Raw genomic sequence first — 25,991 nt, 5'->3', positions numbered from 1 at the left:
AAACATCACATTTAAGCATATTCCCCATCATCACTTGAATTAAATAACCGTCCTCAAGATAGTACCCTGTACGCCTGTACGCTGTATCATTGCCGGAGAATAATCAGGTAAGATCAGTTGAAGTCCCAAAGTTAGTTTTCAAATTTGTTTCTTTGCACAGACTTAACGTGACATATCAAGGCTGACCCAACCGTTAATAACGCGAATCGTGGAAAATGCGAAAACCGATGCGCAATTTTTATTTTAAAACGTAGTTATTAGGTGTCGTTGTTTTTAATTAAATCAGCTTTCATCGTTTGTAGTTTTACTCTAGATCGTTGATAGTGTAACAGAATTTTTCTAACATCACCCTACCTGACCTTTACTTAAACACGGCTGTCTTTTTAAAGCTCAGAGAAGCTTGTGGGGCCGTGTTTTCCCGATCGAATTAGAATTTGGCAGTAGTGTTTTTTTTTCACAGTTGCTATTAATTGATACTGGAAATTGCGGGAGTGAAATTTTGAACGCTCTCCTTCAGACGCCACATTCACAGATGCGAAAGTAAAGCTACGTCAGTCTGTAGCTCGCTTTTTTTTTAAAGCCAGTTGGGTTGTTATTTTCTTCAGGAGGTCTCTAATCTGGGAATCACAATTACTCTTATACCCGTGTAATTTGTTCGCTCAAGAGTTAAAAGAATGCCCGGTATAATAATCAAACATGTCTCGCGTTGCCAGAATCTTATAATGATAACACTGACATATAAAAAGAAGAGAAGAGAAAGGAACATTCATCTATTTCTATTTTATAAACTTTATGATATATACATAAAATTTATGATCAAGCGGCCACGTTAATTTTGAATTCTTGTAAGACAACCGCCGTTGTCATGGTCGAAAACTAAATGAATTTTTAAACTTGGCAATATGAATACAAAAAATAATGTCTTTTAGTGTAATTTTCTTTCTTAAAAGCAACAGAAAACGCACAGAATTGAACGGAGTCTATGGGCCTGTTTACATGATTCCGGAATGCTTTGCAGTCAACTCTCTCTTAACGGACACCTCTATAAGACGGACACCTCCATAAGACGGACACCTGGTGATGGTCCCTGCCGTTTTTCAGTCATTTTACTGTAACCAAACTCCCTATAAGACGGACAGTCACCTTTCTAAGACGGACAACGGACACTTTGAAACCGCCAGCGGACACGCATAAAAAGTTATTTTTTTAGTGAATAATACTTCGAAACTTGGTATCAGCATATAGCATAGTAGGTCAGCGCCTTTAGAATACGCCAAACTTACCAAAACCAATCCGCTATAACGTATTTCTTCCTGCTTAAGTATATGGCACCAAAGAGGTAGTTTTCTACTTACAGTATTACCGTTTGTAATAAACAAACAAGTCGAATTTCTGATATTATTTTTGTTCCACTTTATAGGTTTTGCTAAAGTAAGCGACTCAAAACAAACGTGTATTCGTTGTGCATAGCCGTTTAGCTTTATCTTCTCAAAATTTCTGGTGTCACGTTGCCTCGACCCTCTATAAGGCGGACACCTCTCTAAGACGGACAGTTGGGGCCGGTCCCGACGGTGTCCGTCTTAGAGAGAGTTGACTGTATTCTACTGGTCCTCTACTGTAGGTAGGAGTTCCTGTTGTTAATTTCTTGGACAAGGGGCATTGTTCTCTCGAAAGGAACGAGCCATTCATGTGAGACCTTGGGACAGGGTCTACCCGATCCCCTTAGGCAACCAATAACCTTATTCGAGATGACATAACAAAGTATTAGAAACATCACATTTTAGCATATTCCCCATCATCACTTGATTTAAAGAACCGTCCTCAAGATAGTACGCTGTATCATTGCCGGAGAAAAATCAGGTAAGATCAGTTTAAGTCCCAAATTTGTTTTTTTGCAAGTATATATGGAGTTTGAAAGATCAGAACACTAAGCATGACATCAAGTGGTGCAAAGTTAAACAGCCTAGGTCTTATTCGAATATTACCAAGCGATGTAATTTGTGTTTGTAGGAGAAATTTTTCATTTTATGTAAACCGGAAACGAGCCCGTATCGTGTTGCAGACATGCTAGGAAATTCTTGCTGGAAAACGTTATCATGTAACTAGTGATAAAGTTTCCGCGTGACGTGACATGTGACACACAATGTATTGTATTGTTCTGTATTTTCAAATTTCTTTCAATGTAACCGTTTTTTCTGGCAGTCCCCTGATGATTGCCTCGCATGAGGCATGAAACTCAGAGTAGCGATTAAACAGATTTTAATGCCTTGGATGAAATCGACTAAAAACAGATTTAACCTGAAAACCAATTTGACCTGCAACAGATATTTAACGAAGTCCGGATCACTTTGGTCGGTTTTCGTCGGTATGTTGGCGTAATTGTCGCAACTGACAAGCAGTGAAACGAACCTTCTGAAACAGTTGGCATAAGAAGCAACATCTAAATTCCGTTGCAGCGAATCTATACCACACAAAGTTTTCATGTAATGTGGATTTGGACTTGAACGAGAACAGTGGCGAATTGACGGATTTGGTCCAAAAACGGCACGGATCGGCGGATTTGCGTACCCCGATTCATCTCCTCTTTAAGCAATATATCATTTTTACAGCAATATTTTAAGCGCTGAACGTTTATTTTCTTCTAATTGTAAATGCATTTTCCGGTATCTGAGAGCATGCCCCACGCTTCTTCACTCAAATTCTTGATGCGCGGGACTGCGAGCTAAGTTAGCGTATCGAACTGTGAAACAGTATTTACGGGATTTTTCTCGCTTTACGCTCTACATTTTTACGTATATTTAAATTTAATATACTAAAAAAAGGAAGAAAATAGACGACATCGCATCTTAACAGCTGAATATGCTATAAAAATAGCGTAATCTGCTGTTGAGGTACCACTAAAAAACAGATTTAAAAGGTGTGGAATCCGTAATCTCGCACCTTTTGGAATCCGGAATCCTCAGGCATTGAATCCGGAATCCAGTCACTGGAATCCGGAATCCACGATGCGGAATCCGGAATCCAAGACTCTCTTGGATTCCCTTACATGGGGCGAGTGATCCTTCACAAGTTCCCAGAAAAAAAAGGTAGGAATACCAAACCTGTTTAACAAAGTTGCACCTTTATTTCTAATGTAACAAAGCGAGGAATTCGTTTTGGGCGTTTTGTTAAGTGCCGCTTCGCAATTAAGTTAAAGAGTAACTCGACCTGTTTTCTTAGCTTGGAGTTGGCCGATTTTTCTCTCTCTGAAAAAATTTTAATCAGTTACTGTAGATCGGCAGTATGCAAGGGTACTAGTGTTGAAATTACAACAACTCTAAAGCCATTTTCAATTACACTGGAGGAGTGTGTTTTTTTTAAAAAAAATGAAAAACCCGGTATCTATTCAAGGTTTTGATAATCCGCTAACTATACAGCGGGTATACTTTTTTGCGTCTAGCATCAGGCGATCCAAATGAGTTTTTATATCTGACTATAGTCCGATCCAATTTCTCGATCCCCTTCAAGGCTTTGATAGAAGACTTTCATATATCAGAAGAAGGTTCTTCATTCAAGTCCAACATTTGAACGAAAATTTTATTAAATGAACAATTATTTTACCTTTGTACTTATGATAAATATTAACAGTACAGCTTACCAGCTAAATCTTCGTTTCATTTCAGGTATCATTATATGGCCGTGTTTCACAAGGAAATATTATACTTAAATCAAACAAAGCCCTTGAACTAAACCCGACTGAAATGAGCTTTGAAAAGTGAAATCATGATCATTTTAATCTCTCCATTTTCATAATTCAATAAGATTGTGACTGTTTTCTTTTGCAGGAAGATTATGGACTCCAAGTTTCATTTGTGCCTGTTACTGATTATTTTGGGGAGTCTTACCATGCAAGTTCATTCCCAGCAGGGTGAGTGTGTTTTCATCACGACCGTACGCTGTTAGAATTGTATTTTTAACCTTACTTGTGGACTCGCGAATGAAAGTCAAATATTTGCCAGGTTGTGTTTGGAGAATGACTTTTTATGATTAAAAAGAGAACAATCTTTTCTTGGTTGCAGGGGCTTGTGAGCCGAATTTTGGGAGATGTTCCGATCAAGATGTCGAATGTAATGACTGCTCTGACCACTTTTACTGCCCAGGGTTCCAGAAATGCTGCTGTTACTTCAACTAACCCACTGATGTTGATGCTATCATCAGGGTAAGTAAAATTCTTAAAACATCATATGCATTATATTGACACCTGTTCACAAAATCTTCAACATACTTTTTCCCTGCAGAAGTCTTTTTTATCTCTCATCAATACATAACTGCAGAAAACACGCCTTTTCATACATCAGTAGAGCAGGAGAACCTTACTCACCATACTATTCGCGCTGTGGAAGAAACCATGTATGCGCATTTATGGACGCATGAATAAATCGATATCAACGTATCATCCACATAAACTGTTTGTAATTTTAAACACCATGATTCGAACCACTTCTGCCCTTGCTGGTGTCGCCCAGATGTCAAAATAAGTTAAACAGCTCCACAGCAAAGCTTCGTTGTAACAATATTCTGAAAGAGGATCCAGGTTAACTATACAAGTGACAACTAAGTGGCTTATAACCTTGGGTAATAATCAGTTATTTTTCTCTTTTGCAGAGTCAGATGGTGGCAATGATGAAATGACGGCCTTAAATTAGTTACAAAATGATAAACCGATAAAGTAAATTCTGGAATAATTGAGTAAATTGGATATTCTTAAGGGGAAACACGGTAAAACATAATGTAAGACTAGGACAAATAAAGGCTGGATCATTGAAAAAAGTTTCTTTTTGTCTCCATCGTTTTATTAATACTTAAGATGAAAACAAGAATGAAGGAAGAAAGATAAATCAAAAGGATTCCACTGAAATCTCCGGATTAAACTTTTATATACAACTTTTCGGAAAAAAAGTAACCCTTCCGTACACCTTCCCTAGAAAATGGTACCCCTTTCACATACCTATTATAGAAAATCTGCGTCCATTTTCTTCATTTTTCACTTGAATAACCCCTTAAAATACTTAGATGAGTCAGCCATAAGGTGCGTCTGTTCGAGACATTTTGAAAGGTCTTTTACATAAATAAATGGAAGTTTTCCCTACCCTTTTGTATACTTCAACTCGTGAAATCCCTAACGTTTTATATAATTATAACCTTAAAAGGTACCCCCTTTCAGGCGAAGGCTACCCGTATAGTCCACTGTAGGGATTGCCCCCCCCCTCCCCTTCCGGAGGTACCTACCTATACCTATATCTTTCCATGCCATAAGGCACATAAGGCTTTGACATTCTCTTTCCACCTACTACGATTTGCTGCAAGGGCTCTGACATTCGCCCATGACTGCGCCACCCAGCTGTTTGCCTTTCATCTTCAACCATCCTCCTCCATGTTGTTTTCGGTCGACCTGGTCTTCTTCTCCCTTCTGGCGTCGACTCCAAAGCTGTGACACAATGTTCCTCTCTGCCTTTCCTCATTATATGACCAATCCAGTTCCATTTTCGGCGTCTGATCTCATCGCTCGTTCTGTTCACTCCTGTATTCTCCTGGATTTGTTGGTGGGATATGGTCTGAGGCCACCTTATCCTTAGAATCCTCTTCATGCACTTGTATTGGAAAGCGTCCCGGAGGTAAAGATGATTTACGCTTGAAAGAATGTCCGGTTAGCAACGCTGGTAACCAGTCGAGAGAAAAAACTGTTACAGTAAAATTGATAAGGGGCAACACAGCCAAAGTTGATGTAAAGCTGAAATGAGGTATAGGACGTTTTATAAAATTTCTTGAACAGAAAACTACAGTAAATACTGTCAGAATTCGACATGTGTTAGAATCCAACATGCATGTGAGTGACATCAGGAACATAGTTTTATTGTTTACTACTGCATGGTTTTAAGAAATGGAAATCATCGGGCAACGAGAATGGCATCCCGTTGATATTGAAAAAACCTAATTTTACAAGAAATAACACGCAAACTGCGGTGATAAACATTAAGAAGAAAAGAATTGTTGGAAAAAAATGAAACCGTTTTGCTTAACGCTTCGTAAGCTTCAACATGCTTCAACAGACTGACAGATGACGGAAAACAGACGATGAAAAAAAAAGAATATCGATAACATGCAAACTAATAAACATAAAGTTTTTCGCTGTCAACATTATCATTTACGGCAGGTTTCAAATCGTTCTACTGGACAGTTAACGTTGCCAGTTAAAAACAAAATTTAGCAACTGGCTTGGGAAGAGGAAAACGTCTGAAATTCAGGCTAGGGAATATGGAACAAGGGCCGCTTTTTATCAAATCTTCATTGAAGCATTGGTAAAGTTTCAGGCTTTTATTATTTAATCAAAAAATAGCGCGAGCCGTTGAGCTGGAGTACTCCGCGGATAGTTATCAATGGCGCTATCAGTTGCTTAGCAACCACGAGATGAAAACTGCAGGCTCAGTCTGGTCTTGGAGACCGGAATTCGGTAGGGACGTTATGTATGGGCAACTATTATGTCCCCAATATATAATTAGCACTATACTCTTGATGTACTCTCCTCTACTCTACTCTACTCTACTCTAGGTCCTTGATGTACTCTGGTTGCTTCATGTACTCTACTCGCTTGATGTACTCTAGGTACTCTGATTGCTTCATGTACTCTACTCGCTTGATGTACTCTAGGTGCTTGATGTACTCTGGTTGCTTCATGTACTCTACTCGCTTGATGTACTCTAGGTGCTTGATGTTCTCTGGTTGCTTCATGTACTCTACTCGCTTGATGTACTCTAGGTGCTTGATGTTCTCTGGTTGCTTCATGTACTCTACTCGCTTGATGTAATCTAGGTGCTTGATGTACTCTGGTTGCTTCATGTACTCTACTCGCTTGATGTACTCTAGGTGCTTGATGTTCTCTGGTTGCTTCATGTACTCTACTCGCTTGATGTACTCTAGGTGCTTAATGTACTCTGGTTGCTTCATGTACTCTACTCGCTTGATGTACTCTAGGTGCTTGATGTTCTCTGGTTGCTTCATGTACTCTACTCGCTTGATGTAATCTAGGTGCTTGATGTTCTCTGGTTGCTTCATGTACTCTACTCGCTTGATGTACTCTAGGTGCTTAATGTACTCTGGTTGCTTCATGTACTCTACTCGCTTGATGTACTCTAGGTGCTTGATGTTCTCTGGTTGCTTCATGTACTCTACTCGCTTGATGTAATCTAGGTGCTTGATGTACTCTGGTTGCTTCATGTACTCTACTCGCTTGATGTACTCTAGGTGCTTGATGTTCTCTGGTTGCTTCATGTACTCTACTCGCTTGATGTACTCTAGGTGCTTAATGTACTCTGGTTGCTTCATGTACTCTACTCGCTTGATGTACTCTAGGTGCTTGATGTTCTCTGGTTGCTTCATGTACTCTACTCGCTTGATGTACTCTAGGTGCTTGATGTACTCTGGTTGCTTCATGTACTCTACTCGCTTGATGTACTCTAAAAAACCAATATAGCCGTACTTGATCATGGTCTCCTTTCGATCCAGGGTTTTCCATTGATTAAGATCAAAACTTTTCAGGCCAGTAGAAGGGGTGCACAGAGTAAAAGAAAGACAGAATAAGAAAGTAGAGAAAAACGAAAAGGAAGGGGCAAGGAAAAAAAATCGGAACGGTTCAGCAAAAAAATGGCTTACGCGCATGCGCCAAGTAAAATGTTGTACATTTTTATATGGAAATTGCATCAAAAACCTACTGCAGTGTCAGAAAGTGCAATTCTAGCAAAGTTTAGAGAAATTTAGGACCGTAGAGCCAAGAAAATCGATTAACGGTTAAAAAAAATTCTTTTTTGGAGAGATTTCAACATATTAAGGGTTAAATATCTGTGTCTTAAAAACGGAGAAGTGTTTTGGCCTGAAACTTTGCATAAGGGGAACTTTTGTTCATATAAAAAATATCACGGAATAAAACAGCTCTGTAATCATAAGGGTTTGGAATTTTGCTATGGCTTTCCAAGTGCTAAAACTTAACGGGACCTTCGAGAAATGGGCCCCTTGTTTGTGCGTTCCCCGGTTCTTGTTCGTCATATCTACTAGCCTGCTCCAGGCGTTTAGTTAATTTAATTTATCATTCGATGCAATTTTTTCTTCCTTTTCATTGGCCGAGAGCCCACCACGTGATCTGCAAATAACTGCCTACAAATAATGGTCTGCTCGTGCGCATTAGCGTCTGCCAGTGATTTTGCTACAAATAATATTCTGGTCATGCGTAGTTGAGTCCACTTCCGAGAAAAATGGCAGCTAGCGCTCGTTTTCCAGAGATGAAGAAGAGCGTTTGCATTTGTCTACTAGGCCCGAAAATACAGTGAAACTACAAAGAAGGCAATGGAATTTCCTCTTATTGTATTTCGGCAATATTTGAAAGAAAGAGAATTGGATGAAGACCCGCTCGTGTTATTGAAGGCAAAGTTACGCTTTCGTTTCAGCAAGAGATTAAGTGCAGTTCCCAAAGGCAAAGGTACTTTGTGCGAAACAAATTGATAGTCAGTGATCGAATGATAAAACATTTATTGAACTCAGTTCTCGCAAAATATCATGATTTGTCAGTGTCTCGCAGATCAATTATTTGGCTCAGCCTTCGGCTTCGGCAAATAATTGATCTGCTCGCCACTGAAAAATCACGATATTTTGCTCAACCTCGTCCAATAAATTATAACTGTTAATTCACTTGTGCTTCGTACCCAGGTTTGCGCGTTCCCCGGTTTGTGCTCGCCGGAACCACTAGCCTATTCCAGCCGTTCAGTTAATTGGGGTGCAGCGCCAAAAACACCTCACCCCTCCCCTGAGTTTTTGCTCGCCAGTTCTGCTCCCAAGCTAACCAAAATCCTGGAAAGTAACAACACTGCTTGAAGGTGAAGGATTTTTGTGTGTTCGAAGTTCTGCTGTATATGTGCAATAACACTGACATCTTCATTTAGGCATTATTTTGGAATGTAAATACTCATGTCAGCAAAATGTTTAGTTAATTAATAAAAACATATTTAAGCTTTTAGCCTTATTGTTTCACTTGCAAAGCGAAGCCTCAAAAGTTAATAAGTAAAAAAAAGACATGGTACTGGTTCTTTTTAATATGACAAGATTAAAAAGAACATGAAGGAGAAGAGATTAAAACAGAAAACAATGAGATAAAAACAAAACAAAACAAAACAAAACAAAACAAACAGTTGAAGATATTTGCCCAATATTTTAACCACCGGTCCTGGAACACGGTTTTAAAGTTCTTACACTGCGTGAAGATTTGGCGTTCCTCGTTGGTTTGTCGTTGTAGTTTTACTAGCAGGATGATGATCCGGCAACAAAACTCCAAGGAAAAGAAGAACAAAATCGTCATCGCAATATAATTTGCAGACACGAAAGTTATAAGAACTTAACACTTCATTATAGACGAAAAATTAATGAGCAATTGAGCAGCATTTCTGGAAATGATGTTTGGAATATAATTCCCTGTATGACTGTTATATACAGCGAAACACTTTGTGACAATTTGCAACATTCGCTGTTTGTAGTGTAATTTTCTTTCTTAAAAGCAACAGAAAACGCACAGAATTGAAAGGAGTCTATGGGCCTGTTTACATGATTCCCGAATGCTTTATTCTACTGGTCCTCTACTGTAGGTAAGAGTTCATGTTGTTAATTTCTTGGACAAGGGGCATTGTTCTCTCGAAAGGAACGAGCCATTCATGTGAGACCTTGGGACAGGGTCTACCCGATCCCCTTAGGCAACCAATAACGTTATTCGAGATGTCATAGCAAAGTATTAGAAACATCACATTTAAGCATATTCCCCATCATCACTTGAATTAAATAACCGTCCTCAAGATAGTACCCTGTACGCCTGTACGCTGTATCATTGCCGGAGAATAATCAGGTAAGATCAGTTGAAGTCCCAAAGTTAGTTTTCAAATTTGTTTCTTTGCACAGACTTAACGTGACATATCAAGGCTGACCCAACCGTTAATAACGCGAATCGTGGAAAATGCGAAAACCGATGCGCAATTTTTATTTTAAAACGTAGTTATTAGGTGTCGTTGTTTTTAATTAAATCAGCTTTCATCGTTTGTAGTTTTACTCTAGATCGTTGATAGTGTAACAGAATTTTTCTAACATCACCCTACCTTACCTTTACTTAAACACGGCTGTCTTTTTAAAGCTCAGAGAAGCTTGTGGGGCCGTGTTTTCTCGATCGAATTAGAATTTGGCAGTAGTGTTTTTTTTTCACAGTTGCTATTAATTGATACTGGAAATTGCGGGAGTGAAATTTTGAACGCTCTCCATCAGACGCCACATTCACAGATGCGAAAGTAAAGCTACGTCAGTCTGTAGCTCGCTTTTTTTTTAAAGCCAGTTGGGTTGTTATTTTCTTCAGGAGGTCTCTAATCTGGGAATCACAATTACTCTTATACCCGTGTAATTTGTTCGCTCAAGAGTTAAAAGAATGCCCGGTATAATAATCAAACATGTCTCGCGTTGCCAGAATCTTATAATGATAACACTGACATATAAAAAGATGAGAAGAGAAAGGAAACATTCATCTATTTCTATTTTATAAACTTTATGATATATACATAAAATTTATGATCAAGCGGCCACGTTAATTTTGAATTCTTGTAAGACAACCGCCGTTGTCATGGTCGAAAACTAAATGAATTTTTAAACTTGGCAATATGAATACAAAAAATAATGTCTTTTAGTGTAATTTTCTTTCTTAAAAGCAACAAAAAACGCACAGAATTGAAAGGAGTTTATGGGCCTGTTTACATGATTCCGGAATGCTTTACAGTCAACTCTCTCTTAACGGACACCTCTATAAGACGGACACCTCCATAAGACGGACACCTGGTGATGGTCCCTGCCGTTTTTCAGTCATTTTACTGCAACCAAACTCCCTATAAGACGGACACCTTTCTAAGACGGACAACGGACACTTTGAAACCGCCAGCGGACACGCATAAAAAGTTATTTTTTTAGTGAATAATACTTCGAAACTTGGTATCAGCATATAGCATAGTAGGTCAGCGCCTTTAGAATACGGTACCAAACTTACCAAAACCAATCCGCTATAACGTATTTCTTCCTGCTTAAGTATATGGCACCAAAGAGGTAGTTTTCTACTTACAGTATTACCGTTTGTAATAAACAAACAAGTCGAATTTCTGATATTATTTTTGTTCCACTTTATAGGTTTTGCTAAAGTAAGCGACTCAAAACAAACGTGTATTCGTTGTGCATAGCCGTTTAGCTTTATCTTCTCAAAATTTCTGGTGTCACGTTGCCTCGACTCTCTATAAGGCGGACACCTCTCTAAGACGGACAGTTGGGGCCGGTCCCGACGGTGTCCGTCTTAGAGAGAGTTGACTGTATTCTACTGGTCCTCTACTGTAGGTAGGAGTTCCTGTTGTTAATTTCTTGGACAAGGGGCATTGTTCTCTCGAAAGGAACGAGCCATTCATGTGAGACCTTGGGACAGGGTCTACCCGATCCCCTTAGGCAACCAATAACCTTATTCGAGATGACATAACAAAGTATTAGAAACATCACATTTTAGCATATTCCCCATCATCACTTGATTTAAAGAACCGTCCTCAAGATAGTACGCTGTATCATTGCCGGAGAAAAATCAGGTAAGATCAGTTTAAGTCCCAAATTTGTTTTTTTGCAAGTATATATGGAGTTTGAAAGATCAGAACACTAAGCATGACATCAAGTGGTGCAAAGTTAAACAGCCTAGGTCTTATTCGAATATTACCAAGCGATGTAATTTGTGTTTGTGGGAGAAATTTTTCATTTTATGTAAACCGGAAACGAGCCCGTATCGTGTTGCAGACATGCTAGGAAATTCTTGCTGGAAAACGTTATCATGTAACTAGTGATAAAGTTTCCGCGTGACGTGACATGTGACACACAATGTATTGTATTGTTCTGTATTTTCAAATTTCTTTCAATGTAACCGTTTTTTCTGGCAGTCCCCTGATGATTGCCTCGCATGAGGCATGAAACTCAGAGTAGCGATTAAACAGATTTTAATGCCTTGGATGAAATCGACTAAAAACAGATTTAACCTGAAAACCAAATTGACCTGCAACAGATATTTAACGAAGTCCGGATCACTTTGGTCGGTTTTCGTCGGTATGTTGGCGTAATTGTCGCAACTGACAAGCAGTGAAACGAACCTTCTGAAACAGTTGGCATAAGAAGCAACATCTAAATTCCGTTGCAGCGAATCTATACCACACAAAGTTTTCGTGTAATGTGGATTTGGACTTGAACGAGAACAGTGGCGAATTGACGGATTTGGTCCAAAAACGGCACGGATCGGCGGATTTGCGTACCCCGATTCATCTCCTCTTTAAGCAATATATCATTTGTACAGCAATATTTTAAGCGCTGAACGTTTATTTTCTTCTAATTGTAAATGCATTTTCCGGTATCTGAGAGCATGCCCCACGCTTCTTCCTCAAATTCTTGATGCGCGGGACTGCGAGCTAAGTTAGCGTATCGAACTGTGAAACAGTATTTACGAGATTTTTCTCGCTTTACGCTCTACATTTTTACGTATATTTAAATTTAATATACTAAAAAAAGGAAGAAAATAGACGACATCGCATCTTAACAGCTGAATATGCTATAAAAATAGCGTAATCTGCTGTTGAGGTACCACTAAAAAACAGATTTAAAAGGTGTGGAATCCGTAATCTCGCACCTTTTGGAATCCGGAATCCTCAGGCATTGAATCCGGAATCCAGTCACTGGAATCCGGAATCCACGATGCGGAATCCGGAATCCAAGACTCTCTTGGATTCCCTTACATGGGGCGAGTGATCCTTCACAAGTTCCCAGAAAAAAAAGGTAGGAATACCAAACCTGTTTAACAAAGTTGCACCTTTATTTCTAATGTAACAAAGCGAGGAATTCGTTTTGGGCGTTTTGTTAAGTGCCGCTTCGCAATTAAGTTAAAGAGTAACTCGACCTGTTTTCTTAGCTTGGAGTTGGCCGATTTTTCTCTCTCTGAAAAAATTTTAATCAGTTACTGTAGATCGGCAGTATGCAAGGGTACTAGTGTTGAAATTACAACAACTCTAAAGCCATTTTCAATTACACTGGAGGAGTGTGTTTTTTAAAAAAAAATGAAAAACCCGGTATCTATTCAAGGTTTTGATAATCCGCTAACTATACAGCGGGTATACTTTTTTGCGTCTAGCATCAGGCGATCCAAATGAGTTTTTATATCTGACTATAGTCCGATCCAATTTCTCGATCCCCTTCAAGGCTTTGATAGAAGACTTTCATATATCAGAAGAAGGTTCTTCATTCAAGTCCAACATTTGAACGAAAATTTTATTAAATGAACAATTATTTTACCTTTGTACTTATGATAAATATTAACAGTACAGCTTACCAGCTAAATCTTCGTTTCATTTCAGGTATCATTATATGGCCGTGTTTCACAAGGAAATATTATACTTAAATCAAACAAAGCCCTTGAACTAAACCCGACTGAAATGAGCTTTGAAAAGTGAAATCATGATCATTTTAATCTCTCCATTTTCATAATTCAATAAGATTGTGACTGTTTTCTTTTGCAGGAAGATTATGGACTCCAAGTTTCATTTGTGCCTGTTACTGATTATTTTGGGGAGTCTTACCATGCAAGTTCATTCCCAGCAGGGTGAGTGTGTTTTCATCACGACCGTACGCTGTTAGAATTGTATTTTTAACCTTACTTGTGGACTCGCGAATGAAAGTCAAATATTTGCCAGGTTGTGTTTGGAGAATGACTTTTTATGATTAAAAAGAGAACAATCTTTTCTTGGTTGCAGGGGCTTGTGAGCCGAATTTTGGGAGATGTTCCGATCAAGATGTCGAATGTAATGACTGCTCTGACCACTTTTACTGCCCAGGGTTCCAGAAATGCTGCTGTTACTTCAACTAACCCACTGATGTTGATGCTATCATCAGGGTAAGTAAAATTCTTGAAACATCATATGCATTATATTGATACCTGTTCACAAAATCTTCAACATACTTTTTCCTTGCGGAAGTCTTTTTTATCTCTCATCAATACATAACTGCAGAAAACACGCCTTCTCATACATCAGTGGAGCAGGAGAACCTTACTCACCATACTATTCTCGCTGTGGAAGAAACGATGTATGAGCATTTATGGACGCATGAATAAATCGATATCAACGTATCATCCACATAAACTGTTTGTAATTTTAAAAACCATGATTCGAACCACTTCTGCCCTTGCTGTTGTCGCCCAGATGTCAAAATAAGTTAAACAGCTCCACAGCAAAGCTTCGTTGTAACAATATTCTGAAAGAGGATCCAGGCTAACTATACAAGTGACAAATAAGTGGTATATAACCCTGGGTAATAATCAGTTATTTTTTCTCTTTTGCAGAGTCAGATGGTGGCAATGATGAAATGATGGCCTTAAATTAGTTACAAAATGATAAACTGATAAAGTAAATGCTGGAATAATTGAGTAAAGTTGGGTATTCTTAAGGAGAAACACGGTAAAACATAATGTAAGACTAGGACAAATAAAGGCTGGATCATTGAAAAAAGTTTCTTTTTGTCTCAATCGTTTTATTAATACTTAAGATGAAAACAAGAATGAAGGAAGAAAGATAAATCAAAAGGATTCTACTGAAATCTCCGGATTAAACTTTTATATACCACTTTTCGGAAAAAAAGTAACCCTTCTGTATACCTTCCCTAGAAAACGGTACCCCTTTCGCATACCTATCGTCCCGATCGTCTCTGTCGCTTCTGTCGCTTCAAAAAGTTTGCTTGCTCCAATCACTTCAGACTTTGCAAACGACAGAGACGATAGGGGCGATCATATGAGAACCAGCCTTTATAGAAAATCTGCGTCCATTTTCTTCATTTTTCACTTGAATAACCCCTTAAAATACTTAGATGAGTTAGCCATAAGGTGCGTCTGTTCGAGACATTTTGAAAGGTCTTTTACATAAATAAATGGAAGTTTTCCCTACCCTTTTGTATACTTCAACTCGTGAAATCCCTAACGTTTTATATAATTACAACCTTAAAAGGTACCCCCTTTCAGGCGATGGCTACCCGTATAGTCCACTGTAGGGATTATCCCCTCCTTCCGGAGGTAAAGATGATTTACGCTTGAAAGAATGTCCGGTTAGCAACCCTGGTAACCAGTCGGGAGTAAAACTGTTACAGTAAAATTGATGAGGGGCAACACCGGTACCTGCCTCGTACCCAGACGCCTCTCTTTTGGTCTCTCGCGCTCGTCACCAGTCACCGCGCTCACTTTGTTCTCGCTCTGTTACTGAGAAAATCGAGGCGCCTGAGGAGGAGTCTGGGGCAACACAGCCAAAGTTGATGTAAAGCTGAAATGACTTTTTATAAAATTTCATGAACAGAAAACTACAGTAAATACTGTCAAAAAACTGCAACTGCGGTGATAAACATTAAGAAGAAAAGCATTGTTGGAAAAAAATTAAACCGTTTTGCTCGACGCTTCGTAAGCTTCAACATGCTTCAACAGAATGACAGATGACAGAAAACAGATGCTGCCAACATTATCATTTAGGACAGGTTTCAAATCGTGCTACTGGACAGTTAACGTTCGCCAATTAAAACAAAATTTAGCAACTGGCTTGGGAAGAGGAAGTCACGTCTGAAATTCAGGCTAGGGAATATAGAACAAGGGTCGCTTTTTATCAAATCTTCATTGAAGTATTGGTAAAGTTTCATGCTTTTATTATTTAATCAAAAAATAGCGCGAGCCTTTGAGCTGGAGTACTCCGCGGATAGTTATCAATGGCGCTATCAGTTGCTTAGCAACCACGAGATGAAAACTGCAAGCTCAGTCTAGTCTCGGAGACCGGAATTCATTATCGACTGCTCCCGATTATTCCGGGATTTGAAGGAAAGGCCATTCAACCACTTATGACGTCACCAATTTACACGTCAGCAGATTTTTGTGACGTGCAACTTATAGAGTTTGGATAGATCTTTCCACAGGAGTGTCCGTCTCGACTATTGGCTGCATTTTGACAGAGCTAATCGAAAAGAACGTGATCAGTTCTTGGTGTAAAATTGGTGCTAAAACAGACAAATATACGGTACTTGATCATGGTCTCCTTTCGATCCAGGGTTTTCCATTGATTAATATCAAAACTTTTCAGGCCAGTAGAAGGGGTGCACAGAGTAAAAGATACAGAGAATAAGAAAGTAGAGAAAAACGAAAAGGAAAGGAGCAAGGAAAAAAAATCGGAACAGTTCAGCAAAAAAAAAAAATGGCTTATGCGCATGCGCCAAGTAAAATGTTGTACATTTTTATATGGAAATTGCATCAAAAACCTACTGCAGTGTCAGAAAGTGCAATTCTAGCAAAGTTTAGAGAAATTTAGGACCGTAGAGCCAAGAAAATCGATTAACGGTTAAAAAAAATTCTTTTTTGGAGAGATTTCAACATATTAAGGGTTAAATATCTGTGTCTTAAAAACGGAGAAGTGTTTTGGCCTGAAACTTTGCATAAGGGGAACTTTTGTTCATATAAAAAATATCACGGAATAAAACAGCTCTGTAATCATAAGGGTTTGGAATTTTGCTATGGCTTTCCGGGTGTTAAAACTTAACGGGACCTTCGAGAAATGGGCCCCTTGTTTGTGCGTTCCCCGGTTCTTGTTCGTCATATCTACTAGCCTGCTCCAGGCGTTTAGTTAATTTAATTTATCATTCGATGCAATTTTTTCTTCCTTTTCATTGGCCGAGAGCCCACCACGTGATCTGCAAATAACTGCCTACAAATAATGGTCTGCTCGTGCGCATTAGCGTCTGCCAGTGATTTTGCTACAAATAATATTCTGGTCATGCGTAGTTGAGTCCACTTCCGAGAAAAATGGCAGCTCGTTTTCCAGAGATGAAGAAGAGCGTTTGCATTTGTCTACTAGGCCCGAAAATACAGCGAAACTACAAAGAAGGCAATGGAATTTCCTCTTATTGTATTTCGGCAATATTTGAAAGAAAGAGAATTGGATGAAGACCCGCTCGTGTTATTGAAGGCAAAGTTACGCTTTCGTTTCAGCAAGAGATTAAGTGCAGTTCCCAAAGGCAAAGGTACTTTGTGCGAAACAAATTGATAGTCAGTGATCGAATGATAAAACATTTATTGAACTCAGTTCTCGCAAAATATCATGATTTGTCAGTGTCTCGCAGATCAATTATTTGGCTCAGCCTTCGGCTTCGGCAAATAATTGATCTGCTCGCCACCAATCTCGAGCCCAGAGTTCATCTAGTCGGTCAGCGGTATGGGATGAACTCTGGGAAACTGGAATGGATCAGATCAATTTCAGGTCGATTTCAGGAAGAACCTTGGTCTTCCGGTTTTTATTGCGCATGCTCGTAGTTCTAAGCGGAAGTAAATTTACCAGAACGGAAGTAAATCGAGAAAGTTGAACTACAGTATTTCTAACATAGTATCGACTGAACGCGTTTTTCTTGAAGCAACAAAAGTAACAATAACGTCCTGCGGTTAACTAAAGAGAGAGTTAACAAAATAGCGTCTGGTGTTTTGATTTCCTTTAGTCTCTTTCTTGAGCATTCTGCTATATTTGTTTCATATCAAAGGTGTTGTTAGCCTTCCAGGATTCCGCCTGTTAAGACTGCGTGCGTGTGTCCGTTGTTGTTTTGCAGAGGTTGGCTAAGAAATTTACATAATGCACAACGCACGGACAAGCTATTGTTCTGTTCATAAAAAAAAAAAATGTATGGCGACTTTCGCATATTTTTGTTTGGTGACTTTTGTATATTGGAAAGGCTTCTCGCTGAAAGCGCATCTTTTCAGGATAGGTTGCATGTTTTCGAGCAAACAATTTTTTCCTCGTCGAATGGCGGTGATATTAAGAAATTCGTTAAAGGCCACACGCACACAGGTCAACGCTATTGAAAAGGCGTAATTAGCATTTTTGCGACTCAGCACGTGCATACGTGTGTTATAATTTTTGATCAATTATTTTTCTTTAGCAAAACAACAACGCGTAATGCGTATTGCTTTTCTTCAAATTCTGCGTCATTAGTTATTATTTTGAATCGTGCACTGTCTGCCATATTCAGTTTTTCAACTGGAACGGAGATTTGAATGAAAACAGCAGTTCTAGCGAGATTTGTAATTCAACTATAAATTGAGCTTTCAATCGACCTTGTCCTTGGTGACGCCGTCGTTTGTTGTTTTAAATATCGGTTCAGTATCGATGCTTAAAGGAAGTCCGTTTTTTTTATTCATGGTATCTTTTACGTTCAAAGAGAAGGGTAGAATTAGAAAATACTTCATTTATGTAGCACCATATCACGATTTCTTAGGTGTTTTTACAAAATAAAGCTGATGCTTCTGAACATTTGACCATGGAAAACAAAAAAATGTTTTTCCAGGGTTTCCGGTTTGGTTTACTTCCGGGGAAGATTATTAGACTTTCGTGTTGATTTCTATTGTTCTGCGAGGGCCAATAGAGAAAGAGAAATACATTTCAGTTTCCCAGAGTGTCTACCGGCGACCCTACTGCTGACCAACCGCTGACGGACCGCGGAGCCGGGAGACACTCTGGGCTCGAGATTGGCTCGCCACTGAAAAATCACGATATTTTGCTCAACCTCGTCCAATAAATTATAACTGTTAATTCACTTGTGCTTCGTACCCAGGTTTGCGCGTTCCCCGGTTTGTACTCGCCGGAACCACTAGCCTATTCCAGCCGTTCAGTTAATTGGGGTGCAGCGCCAAAAACACCTCACCCCTCCCCTGAGTTTTTGCTCGCCAGTTCTGCTCCCAAGCTAACCAAAAGCCTGGAAAGTAACAACACTGCTTGAAGGTGAAGGATTTTTGTGTGTTCGAAGTTCTGCTGTATATGTGCAATAACACTGACATCTTCATTTAGGCATTATTTTGGAATGTAAATACTCATGTCAGCAAAATGTTTAGTTAATTAATAAAAACATATTTAAGCTTTTAGCCTTATTGTTTCACTTGCAAAGCGAAGCCTCAAAAGTTAATAAGTAAAAAAAAAAGACACGGTACTGGTTCTTTTTAATATGACAAGATTAAAAAAAAAACATGAAGGAGAAGAGATTAAAACAGAAAACAATGGGATAAAAACAAAACAAAACAAAACAAAACAAACAGTTGAAGATATTTGCCCAATATTTTAACCACCGGTCCTGGAACACGGTTTTAAAGTTCTTACACTGCGTGAAGATTTGGCGTTCCTCGTTGGTTTGTCGTTGTAGTTTTACTAGCAGGATGATGATCCGGCAACAAAACTCCAAGGAAAAGAAGAACAAAATCGTCATCGCAATATAATTTGCAGACACGAAAGTTACAAGAACTTAACACTTCATTATAGACGAAAAATTAATGAGCAATTGAGCAGCATTTCTGGAAATGATGTTTGGAATATAATTCCCTGTATGACTGTTATATACAGCGAAACACTTTGTGACAATTTGCAACATTCGCTGTTTGTAGTGTAATTTTCTTTCTTAAAAGCAACAGAAAACGCACAGAATTGAAAGGAGTCTATGGGCCTGTTTACATGATTCCCGAATGCTTTATTCTACTGGTCCTCTACTGTAGGTAAAAGTTCATGTTGTTAATTTCTTGGACAAGGGGCATTGTTCTCTCGAAAGGAACGAGCCATTCATGTGAGACCTTGGGACAGGGTCTACCCGATCCCCTTAGGCAACCGATAACGTTATTCGAGATGTCATAGCAAAGTATTAGAAACATCACATTTAAGCATATTCCCCACCATCACTTGAATTAAATAACCGTCCTCAAGATAGTACCCTGTACGCTGTATCATTGCCGGAGAATAATCAGGTAAGATCAGTTGAAGTCCCAAAGTTAGTTTTCAAATTTGTTTCTTTGCACAGACTTAACGTGACATATCAAGGCTGACCCAACCGTTAATAACGCGAATCGTGGAAAATGCGAAAACCGATGCGCAATTTTTATTTTAAAACGTAGTTATTAGGTGTCGTTGTTTTTAATTAAATCAGCTTTCATCGTTTGTAGTTTTACTCTAGATCGTTGATAGTGTAACAGAATTTTTCTAACATCACCCTACCTTACCTTTACTTAAACACGGCTGTCTTTTTAAAGCTCAGAGAAGCTTGTGGGGCCGTGTTTTCTCGATCGAATTAGAATTTGGCAGTAGTGTATTTTTTTTTCACAGTTGCTATTAATTGATACTGGAAATTGCGGGAGTGAAATTTTGAACGCTCTCCTTCAGACGCCACCTTCACAGATGCGAAAGTAAAGCTACGTCAGTCTGTAGCTCGCTTTTTTTTTAAAGCCAGTTGGGTTGTTATTTTCTTCAGGAGGTCTCTAATCTGGGAATCACAATTACTCTTATACCCGTGTAATTTGTTCGCTCAAGAGAGAATGCCCGGTATAATAATCAAACATGTCTCGCGTTGCCAGAATCGTATAATGATAACACTGACATATAAAAAGAAGAGAAGAGAAAGGAAACATTCATCTATTTCTATTTTATAAACTTTATGATATATACATAAAATTTATGATCAAGCGGCCACGTTAATTTTGAATTCTTGTAAGACAACCGCCGTTGTCATGGTCGAAAACTAAATGAATTTTTAAACTTGGCAATATGAATACAAAAAATAATGTCTTTTAGTGTAATTTTCTTTCTTAAAAGCAACAGAAAACGCACAGAATTGAAAGGAGTCTATGGGCCTGTTTACATGATTCCGGAATGCTTTACAGTCAACTCTCTCTTAACGGACACCTCTATAAGACGGACACCTCCATAAGACGGACACCTGGTGATGGTCCCTGCCGTTTTTCAGTCATTTTACTGCAACCAAACTCCCTATAAGACGGACAGTCACCTTTCTAAGACGGACAACGGACACTTTGAAACCGCCAGCGGACACGCATAAAAAGTTATTTTTTTAGTGAATAATACTTCGAAACTTGGTATCAGCATATAGCATAGTAGGTCAGCGCCTTTAGAATACCAAACTTACCAAAACCAATCCGCTATAACGTATTTCTTCCTGCTTAAGTATATGGCACCAAAGAGGTAGTTTTCTACTTACAGTATTACCGTTTGTAATAAACAAACAAGTCGAATTTCTGATATTATTTTTGTTCCACTTTATAGGTTTTGCTAAAGTAAGCGACTCAAAACAAACGTGTATTCGTTGTGCATAGCCGTTTAGCTTTATCTTCTCAAAATTTCTGGTGTCACGTTGCCTCGACTCTCTATAAGGCGGACACCTCTCTAAGACGGACAGTTGGGGCCGGTCCCGACGGTGTCCGTCTCAGAGAGAGTTGACTGTATTCTACTGGTCCTCTACTGTAGGTAGGAGTTCCTGTTGTTAATTTCTTGGACAAGGGGCATTGTTCTCTCGAAAGGAACGAGCCATTCATGTGAGACCTTGGGACAGGGTCTACCCGATCCCCTTAGGCAACCAATAACCTTATTCGAGATGACATAACAAAGTATTAGAAACATCACATTTTAGCATATTCAATTCCCCATCATCACTTGATTTAAAGAACCGTCCTCAAGATAGTACGCTGTATCATTGCCGGAGAAAAATCAGGTAAGATCAGTTTAAGTCCCAAATTTGTTTTTTTGCAAGTATATATGGAGTTTGAAAGATCAGAACACTAAGCATGACATCAAGTGGTGCAAAGTTAAACAGCCTAGGTCTTATTCGAATATTACCAAGCGATGTAATTTGTGTTTGTGGGAGAAATTTTTCATTTTATGTAAACCGGAAACGAGCCCGTATCGTGTTGCAGACATGCTAGGAAATTCTTGCTGGAAAACGTTATCATGTAACTAGTGATAAAGTTTCCGCGTGACGTGACATGTGACACACAATGTATTGTATTGTTCTGTATTTTCAAATTTCTTTCAATGTAACCGTTTTTTCTGGCAGTCCCCTGATGATTGCCTCGCATGAGGCATGAAACTCAGAGTAGCGATTAAACAGATTTTAATGCTTTGGATGAAATCGACTAAAAACAGATTTAACCTGAAAACCAATTTGACCTGCAACAGATATTTAACGAAGTCCGGATCACTTTGGTCGGTTTTCGTCGGTATGTTGGCGTAATTGTCGCAACTGACAAGCAGTGAAACGAACCTTCTGAAACAGTTGGCATAAGAAGCAACATCTAAATTCCGTTGCAGCGAATCTATACCACACAAAGTTTTCATGTAATGTGGATTTGGACTTGAACGAGAACAGTGGCGAATGGACGGATTTGGTCCAAAAACGGCACGGATCGGCGGATTTGCGTACCCCGATTCATCTCCTCTTTAAGCAATATATCATTTTTACAGCAATATTTTAAGCGCTGAACGTTTATTTTCTTCTAATTGTAAATGCATTTTCCGGTATCTGAGAGCATGCCCCACGCTTCTTCACTCAAATTCTTGATGCGCGGGACTGCGAGCTAAGTTAGCGTATCGAACTGTGAAACAGTATTTACGGGATTTTTCTCGCTTTACGCTCTACATTTTTACGTATATTTAAATTTAATATACTAAAAAAAGGAAGAAAATAGACGACATCGCATCTTAACAGCTGAATATGCTATAAAAATAGCGTAATCTGCTGTTGAGGTACCACTAAAAAACAGATTTAAAAGGTGTGGAATCCGTAATCTCGCACCTTTTGGAATCCGGAATCCTCAGGCATTGAATCCGGAATCCAGTCACTGGAATCCGGAATCCACGATGCGGAATCCGGAATCCAAGACTCTCTTGGATTCCCTTACATGGGGCGAGTGATCCTTCACAAGTTCCCAGAAAAAAAGGTAGGAATACCAAACCTGTTTAACAAAGTTGCACCTTTATTTCTAATGTAACAAAGCGAGGAGTTCGTTTTGGGCGTTTTCTTAAGTGCCGCTTCGCAATTAAGTTAAAGAGTAACTCGACCTGTTTTCTTAGCTTGGAGTTGGCCGATTTTTCTCTCTCTGAAAAAATTTTAATCAGTTACTGTAGATCGGCAGTATGCAAGGGTACTAGTGTTGAAATTACAACAACTCTAAAGCCATTTTCAATTACACTGGAGGGGTGTGTTTTTTTAAAAAAAAAAATGAAAAAACCGGTATCTATTGAAGGTTTTGATAATCCGCTAACTATACAGCGGGTATACTTTTTTGCGTCTAGCATAAGGCGATCCAAATGAGTTTTTATATCTGACTATAGTCCGATCCAATTTCTCGATCCCCTTCAAGGCTTTGATAGAAGACTTTCATATATCAGAAGAAGGTTCTTCATTCAAGTCCAACATTTGAACGAAAATTTTATTAAATGAACAATTATTTTACCTTTGTACTTATGATAAATATTAACAGTACAGCTTACCAGCTAAATCTTCGTTTCATTTCAGGTATCATTATATGGCCGTGTTTCACAAGGAAATATTATACTTAAATCAAACAAAGCCCTTGAACTAAACCCGACTGAAATGAGCTTTGAAAAGTGAAATCATGATCATTTTAATCTCTCCATTTTCATAATTCAATAAGATTGTGACTGTTTTCTTTTACAGGAAGATTATGGACTCCAAGTTTCATTTGTGCCTGTTACTGATTATTTTGGGGAGTCTTACCATGCAAGTTCATTCCCAGCCGGGTGAGTGTGTTTTCATCACGACCGTACGCTGTTAGAATTTTATTTTTAACCTTACTTGTGGACTCGCGAATGAAAGTCAAATATTTGCCAGGTTGTGTTTGGAGAATGACTTTTTATGATTAAAAAGAGAACAATCTTTTCTTGGTTGCAGAGGCTTGTGAGCCGAATTTTGGGAGATGTTCCGATCAAGATGTCGAATGTAATGACTGCTCTGACCACTTTTACTGCCCAGGGTTCCAGAAATGCTGCTGTTACTTCAACTAACCCACTGATGTTGATGCTATCATCAGGGTAAGTAAAATTCTTGAAACATCATATGCATTATATTGATACCTGTTCACAAAATCTTCAACATACTTTTTCCCTGCGGAAGTCTTTTTTAACTCTCATCAATACATAACTGCAGAAAACACGCCTTCTCATACATCAGTGGAGCAGGAGAACCTTACTCACCATACTATTCTCGCTGTGGAAGAAACGATGTATGAGCATTTATGGACGCATGAATAAATCGATATCAACGTATCATCCACATAAACTGTTTGTAATTTTAAAAACCATGATTCGAACCACTTCTGCCCTTGCTGTTGTCGCCCAGATGTCAAAATAAGTTTAACAGCTCCACAGCAAAGCTTCGTTGTAACAATATTCTGAAAGAGGATCCAGGCTAACTATACAAGTGACAAATAAGTGGTATATAACCCTGGGTAATAATCAGTTATTTTTCTCTTTTGCAGAGTCAGATGGTGGCAATGATGAAATGATGGCCTTAAATTAGTTACAAAATGATAAACTGATAAAGTAAATGCTGGAATAATTGAGTAAAGTTGGGTATTCTTAAGGAGAAACACGGTAAAACATAATGTAAGACTAGGACAAATAAAGGCTGGATCATTGAAAAAAGTTTCTTTTTGTCTCAATCGTTTTATTAATACTTAAGATGAAAACAAGAATGAAGGAAGAAAGATAAATCAAAAGGATTCCACTGAAATCTCCGGATTAAACTTTTATATACCACTTTTCGGAAAAAAGTAACCCTTCTGTATACCTTCCCTAGAAAATGGTACCCCTTTCACATACCTATCGTCCCGATCGTCTCTGTCGCTTCTGTCGCTTCAAAAAGTTTGCTTGCTCCAATCACTTCAGACTTTGCAAACGACAGAAGCGATAGAGACGATAGGGGCGATCATATGAGAACCAGCCTTTATAGAAAATCTGCGTCCATTTTCTTCATTTTTCACTTGAATAACCCCTTAAAATACTTAGATGAGTCAGCCATAAGGTGCGTCTGTTCGAGACATTTTGAAAGGTTTTTTACATAAATAAATGGAAGTTTTCCCTACCCTTTTGTATACTTCAACTCGTGAAATCCCTAACGTTTTATATAATTACAACCTTAAAAGGTACCCCCTTTCAGGCGATGGCTACCCGTATAGTCCACTGTAGGGATTATCCCCCCCTTCCGGAGGTAAAGATGATTTACGCTTGAAAGAATGTCCGGTTAGCAACGCTGGTAACCAGTCGGGAGAAAAACTGTTTGCAAAAAGCAGTATGCAGGACGTGTGTCACATATAAACCTAGTAAAATGGCCCAGCTCCCCCACAACGAGTCTCTCGTAGCTCAGTTGGTTAGAGCGCCCAACCGGTATCTGGGAGGCCATGGGTTCGATTCCCGTCGGGGACTCAGAATTTTTCTTTGTCCCATGCTCGTGTCATGTAGAACATCTTATCTTTATTATTTATTACCGAGCTTAAAAAAAAAAAAAAAAAATTACCATCTTTATTATTTACTACAAAACTTGGGAGAAAAACTGTTACAGTAAAATTGATAAGGGGCAACACAGCCAAAGTTGATGTAAAGCTGAAATGAGGTATAGGGCTTTTTATAAAATTTCTTGAACAGAAAACTACAGTAAATACTGTCAGAATTCGACATGTGTTAGAATCCAACATGCATGTCAGGGTCTCAAAGGGGGGGTTCCTGGAGCCCCGGAGCCCTAAACCTGGAGCCCGGAGCCCGATCATTTTACTGACTGGAGCCCTGATCTTTTTTTGGCTGTGGAGCACGGAGCCCAAAGAAATTTTTCGCGGAGCCCAAAGTCCAGCGTTTAGAAATTTGATCATTTGCGATCCCATATTGCATTTTTCTTGTTTTATGACTGCATTTTGTTAAACTTTGTTATTATTGACCTTAGTGATATTCAAGTTAAATATTCAATCCACTTTTAAATAGTTGGAGACATGATAACCGTCTTCTTGGGTTTTAAAAAACTGGTCGAAA

At 38.8% G+C, this 25,991-nt stretch overlaps 2 protein-coding genes and 1 long non-coding RNA gene across 3 annotated transcripts; all 3 read left to right on the top strand.

Annotated features, from left to right (window-relative positions):
• Nucleotides 1–23: 23 nt before the first annotated feature.
• Nucleotides 24–4,809, top strand: LOC144632859 (small cysteine-rich protein 2-like). Its single transcript, XM_078491607.1, has 4 exons — nt 24–107; nt 3,825–3,907; nt 4,059–4,198; nt 4,645–4,809. The coding sequence occupies exons 2-3, from the start codon at nt 3,832–3,834 to the stop codon at nt 4,169–4,171; spliced, it is 189 nt and encodes a 62-aa protein (XP_078347733.1). The 5' UTR covers nt 24–107; nt 3,825–3,831; the 3' UTR covers nt 4,172–4,198; nt 4,645–4,809.
• A 5,026-nt stretch (nt 4,810–9,835) lies between these two features.
• LOC144632984 (small cysteine-rich protein 2-like) lies at nt 9,836–14,624 on the top strand. Its single transcript, XM_078491741.1, has 4 exons — nt 9,836–9,919; nt 13,635–13,717; nt 13,869–14,008; nt 14,456–14,624. Exons 2-3 carry the CDS (start codon nt 13,642–13,644, stop codon nt 13,979–13,981), a joined length of 189 nt encoding a protein of 62 aa, XP_078347867.1. The 5' UTR covers nt 9,836–9,919; nt 13,635–13,641; the 3' UTR covers nt 13,982–14,008; nt 14,456–14,624.
• Nucleotides 14,625–19,824: 5,200 nt separating this feature from the next.
• LOC144632862 (uncharacterized) lies at nt 19,825–24,617 on the top strand. Its single transcript, XR_013566958.1, has 4 exons — nt 19,825–19,909; nt 23,629–23,711; nt 23,863–24,002; nt 24,449–24,617. It is a non-coding gene; the product is annotated as an uncharacterized LOC144632862 (long non-coding RNA).
• Nucleotides 24,618–25,991: the final 1,374 nt, after the last annotated feature.

The sequence above is a fragment of the Oculina patagonica genome, chromosome 12, assembly GCF_052425735.1.
Source record: "Oculina patagonica isolate OP01 chromosome 12, crgOcupat, whole genome shotgun sequence".
Lineage (NCBI taxonomy): Eukaryota > Metazoa > Cnidaria > Anthozoa > Scleractinia > Oculinidae > Oculina > Oculina patagonica.
The sequence above is the reverse complement of the archived record's forward strand: the minus strand, read 5'-3'. Positions and strand labels throughout refer to the sequence as shown.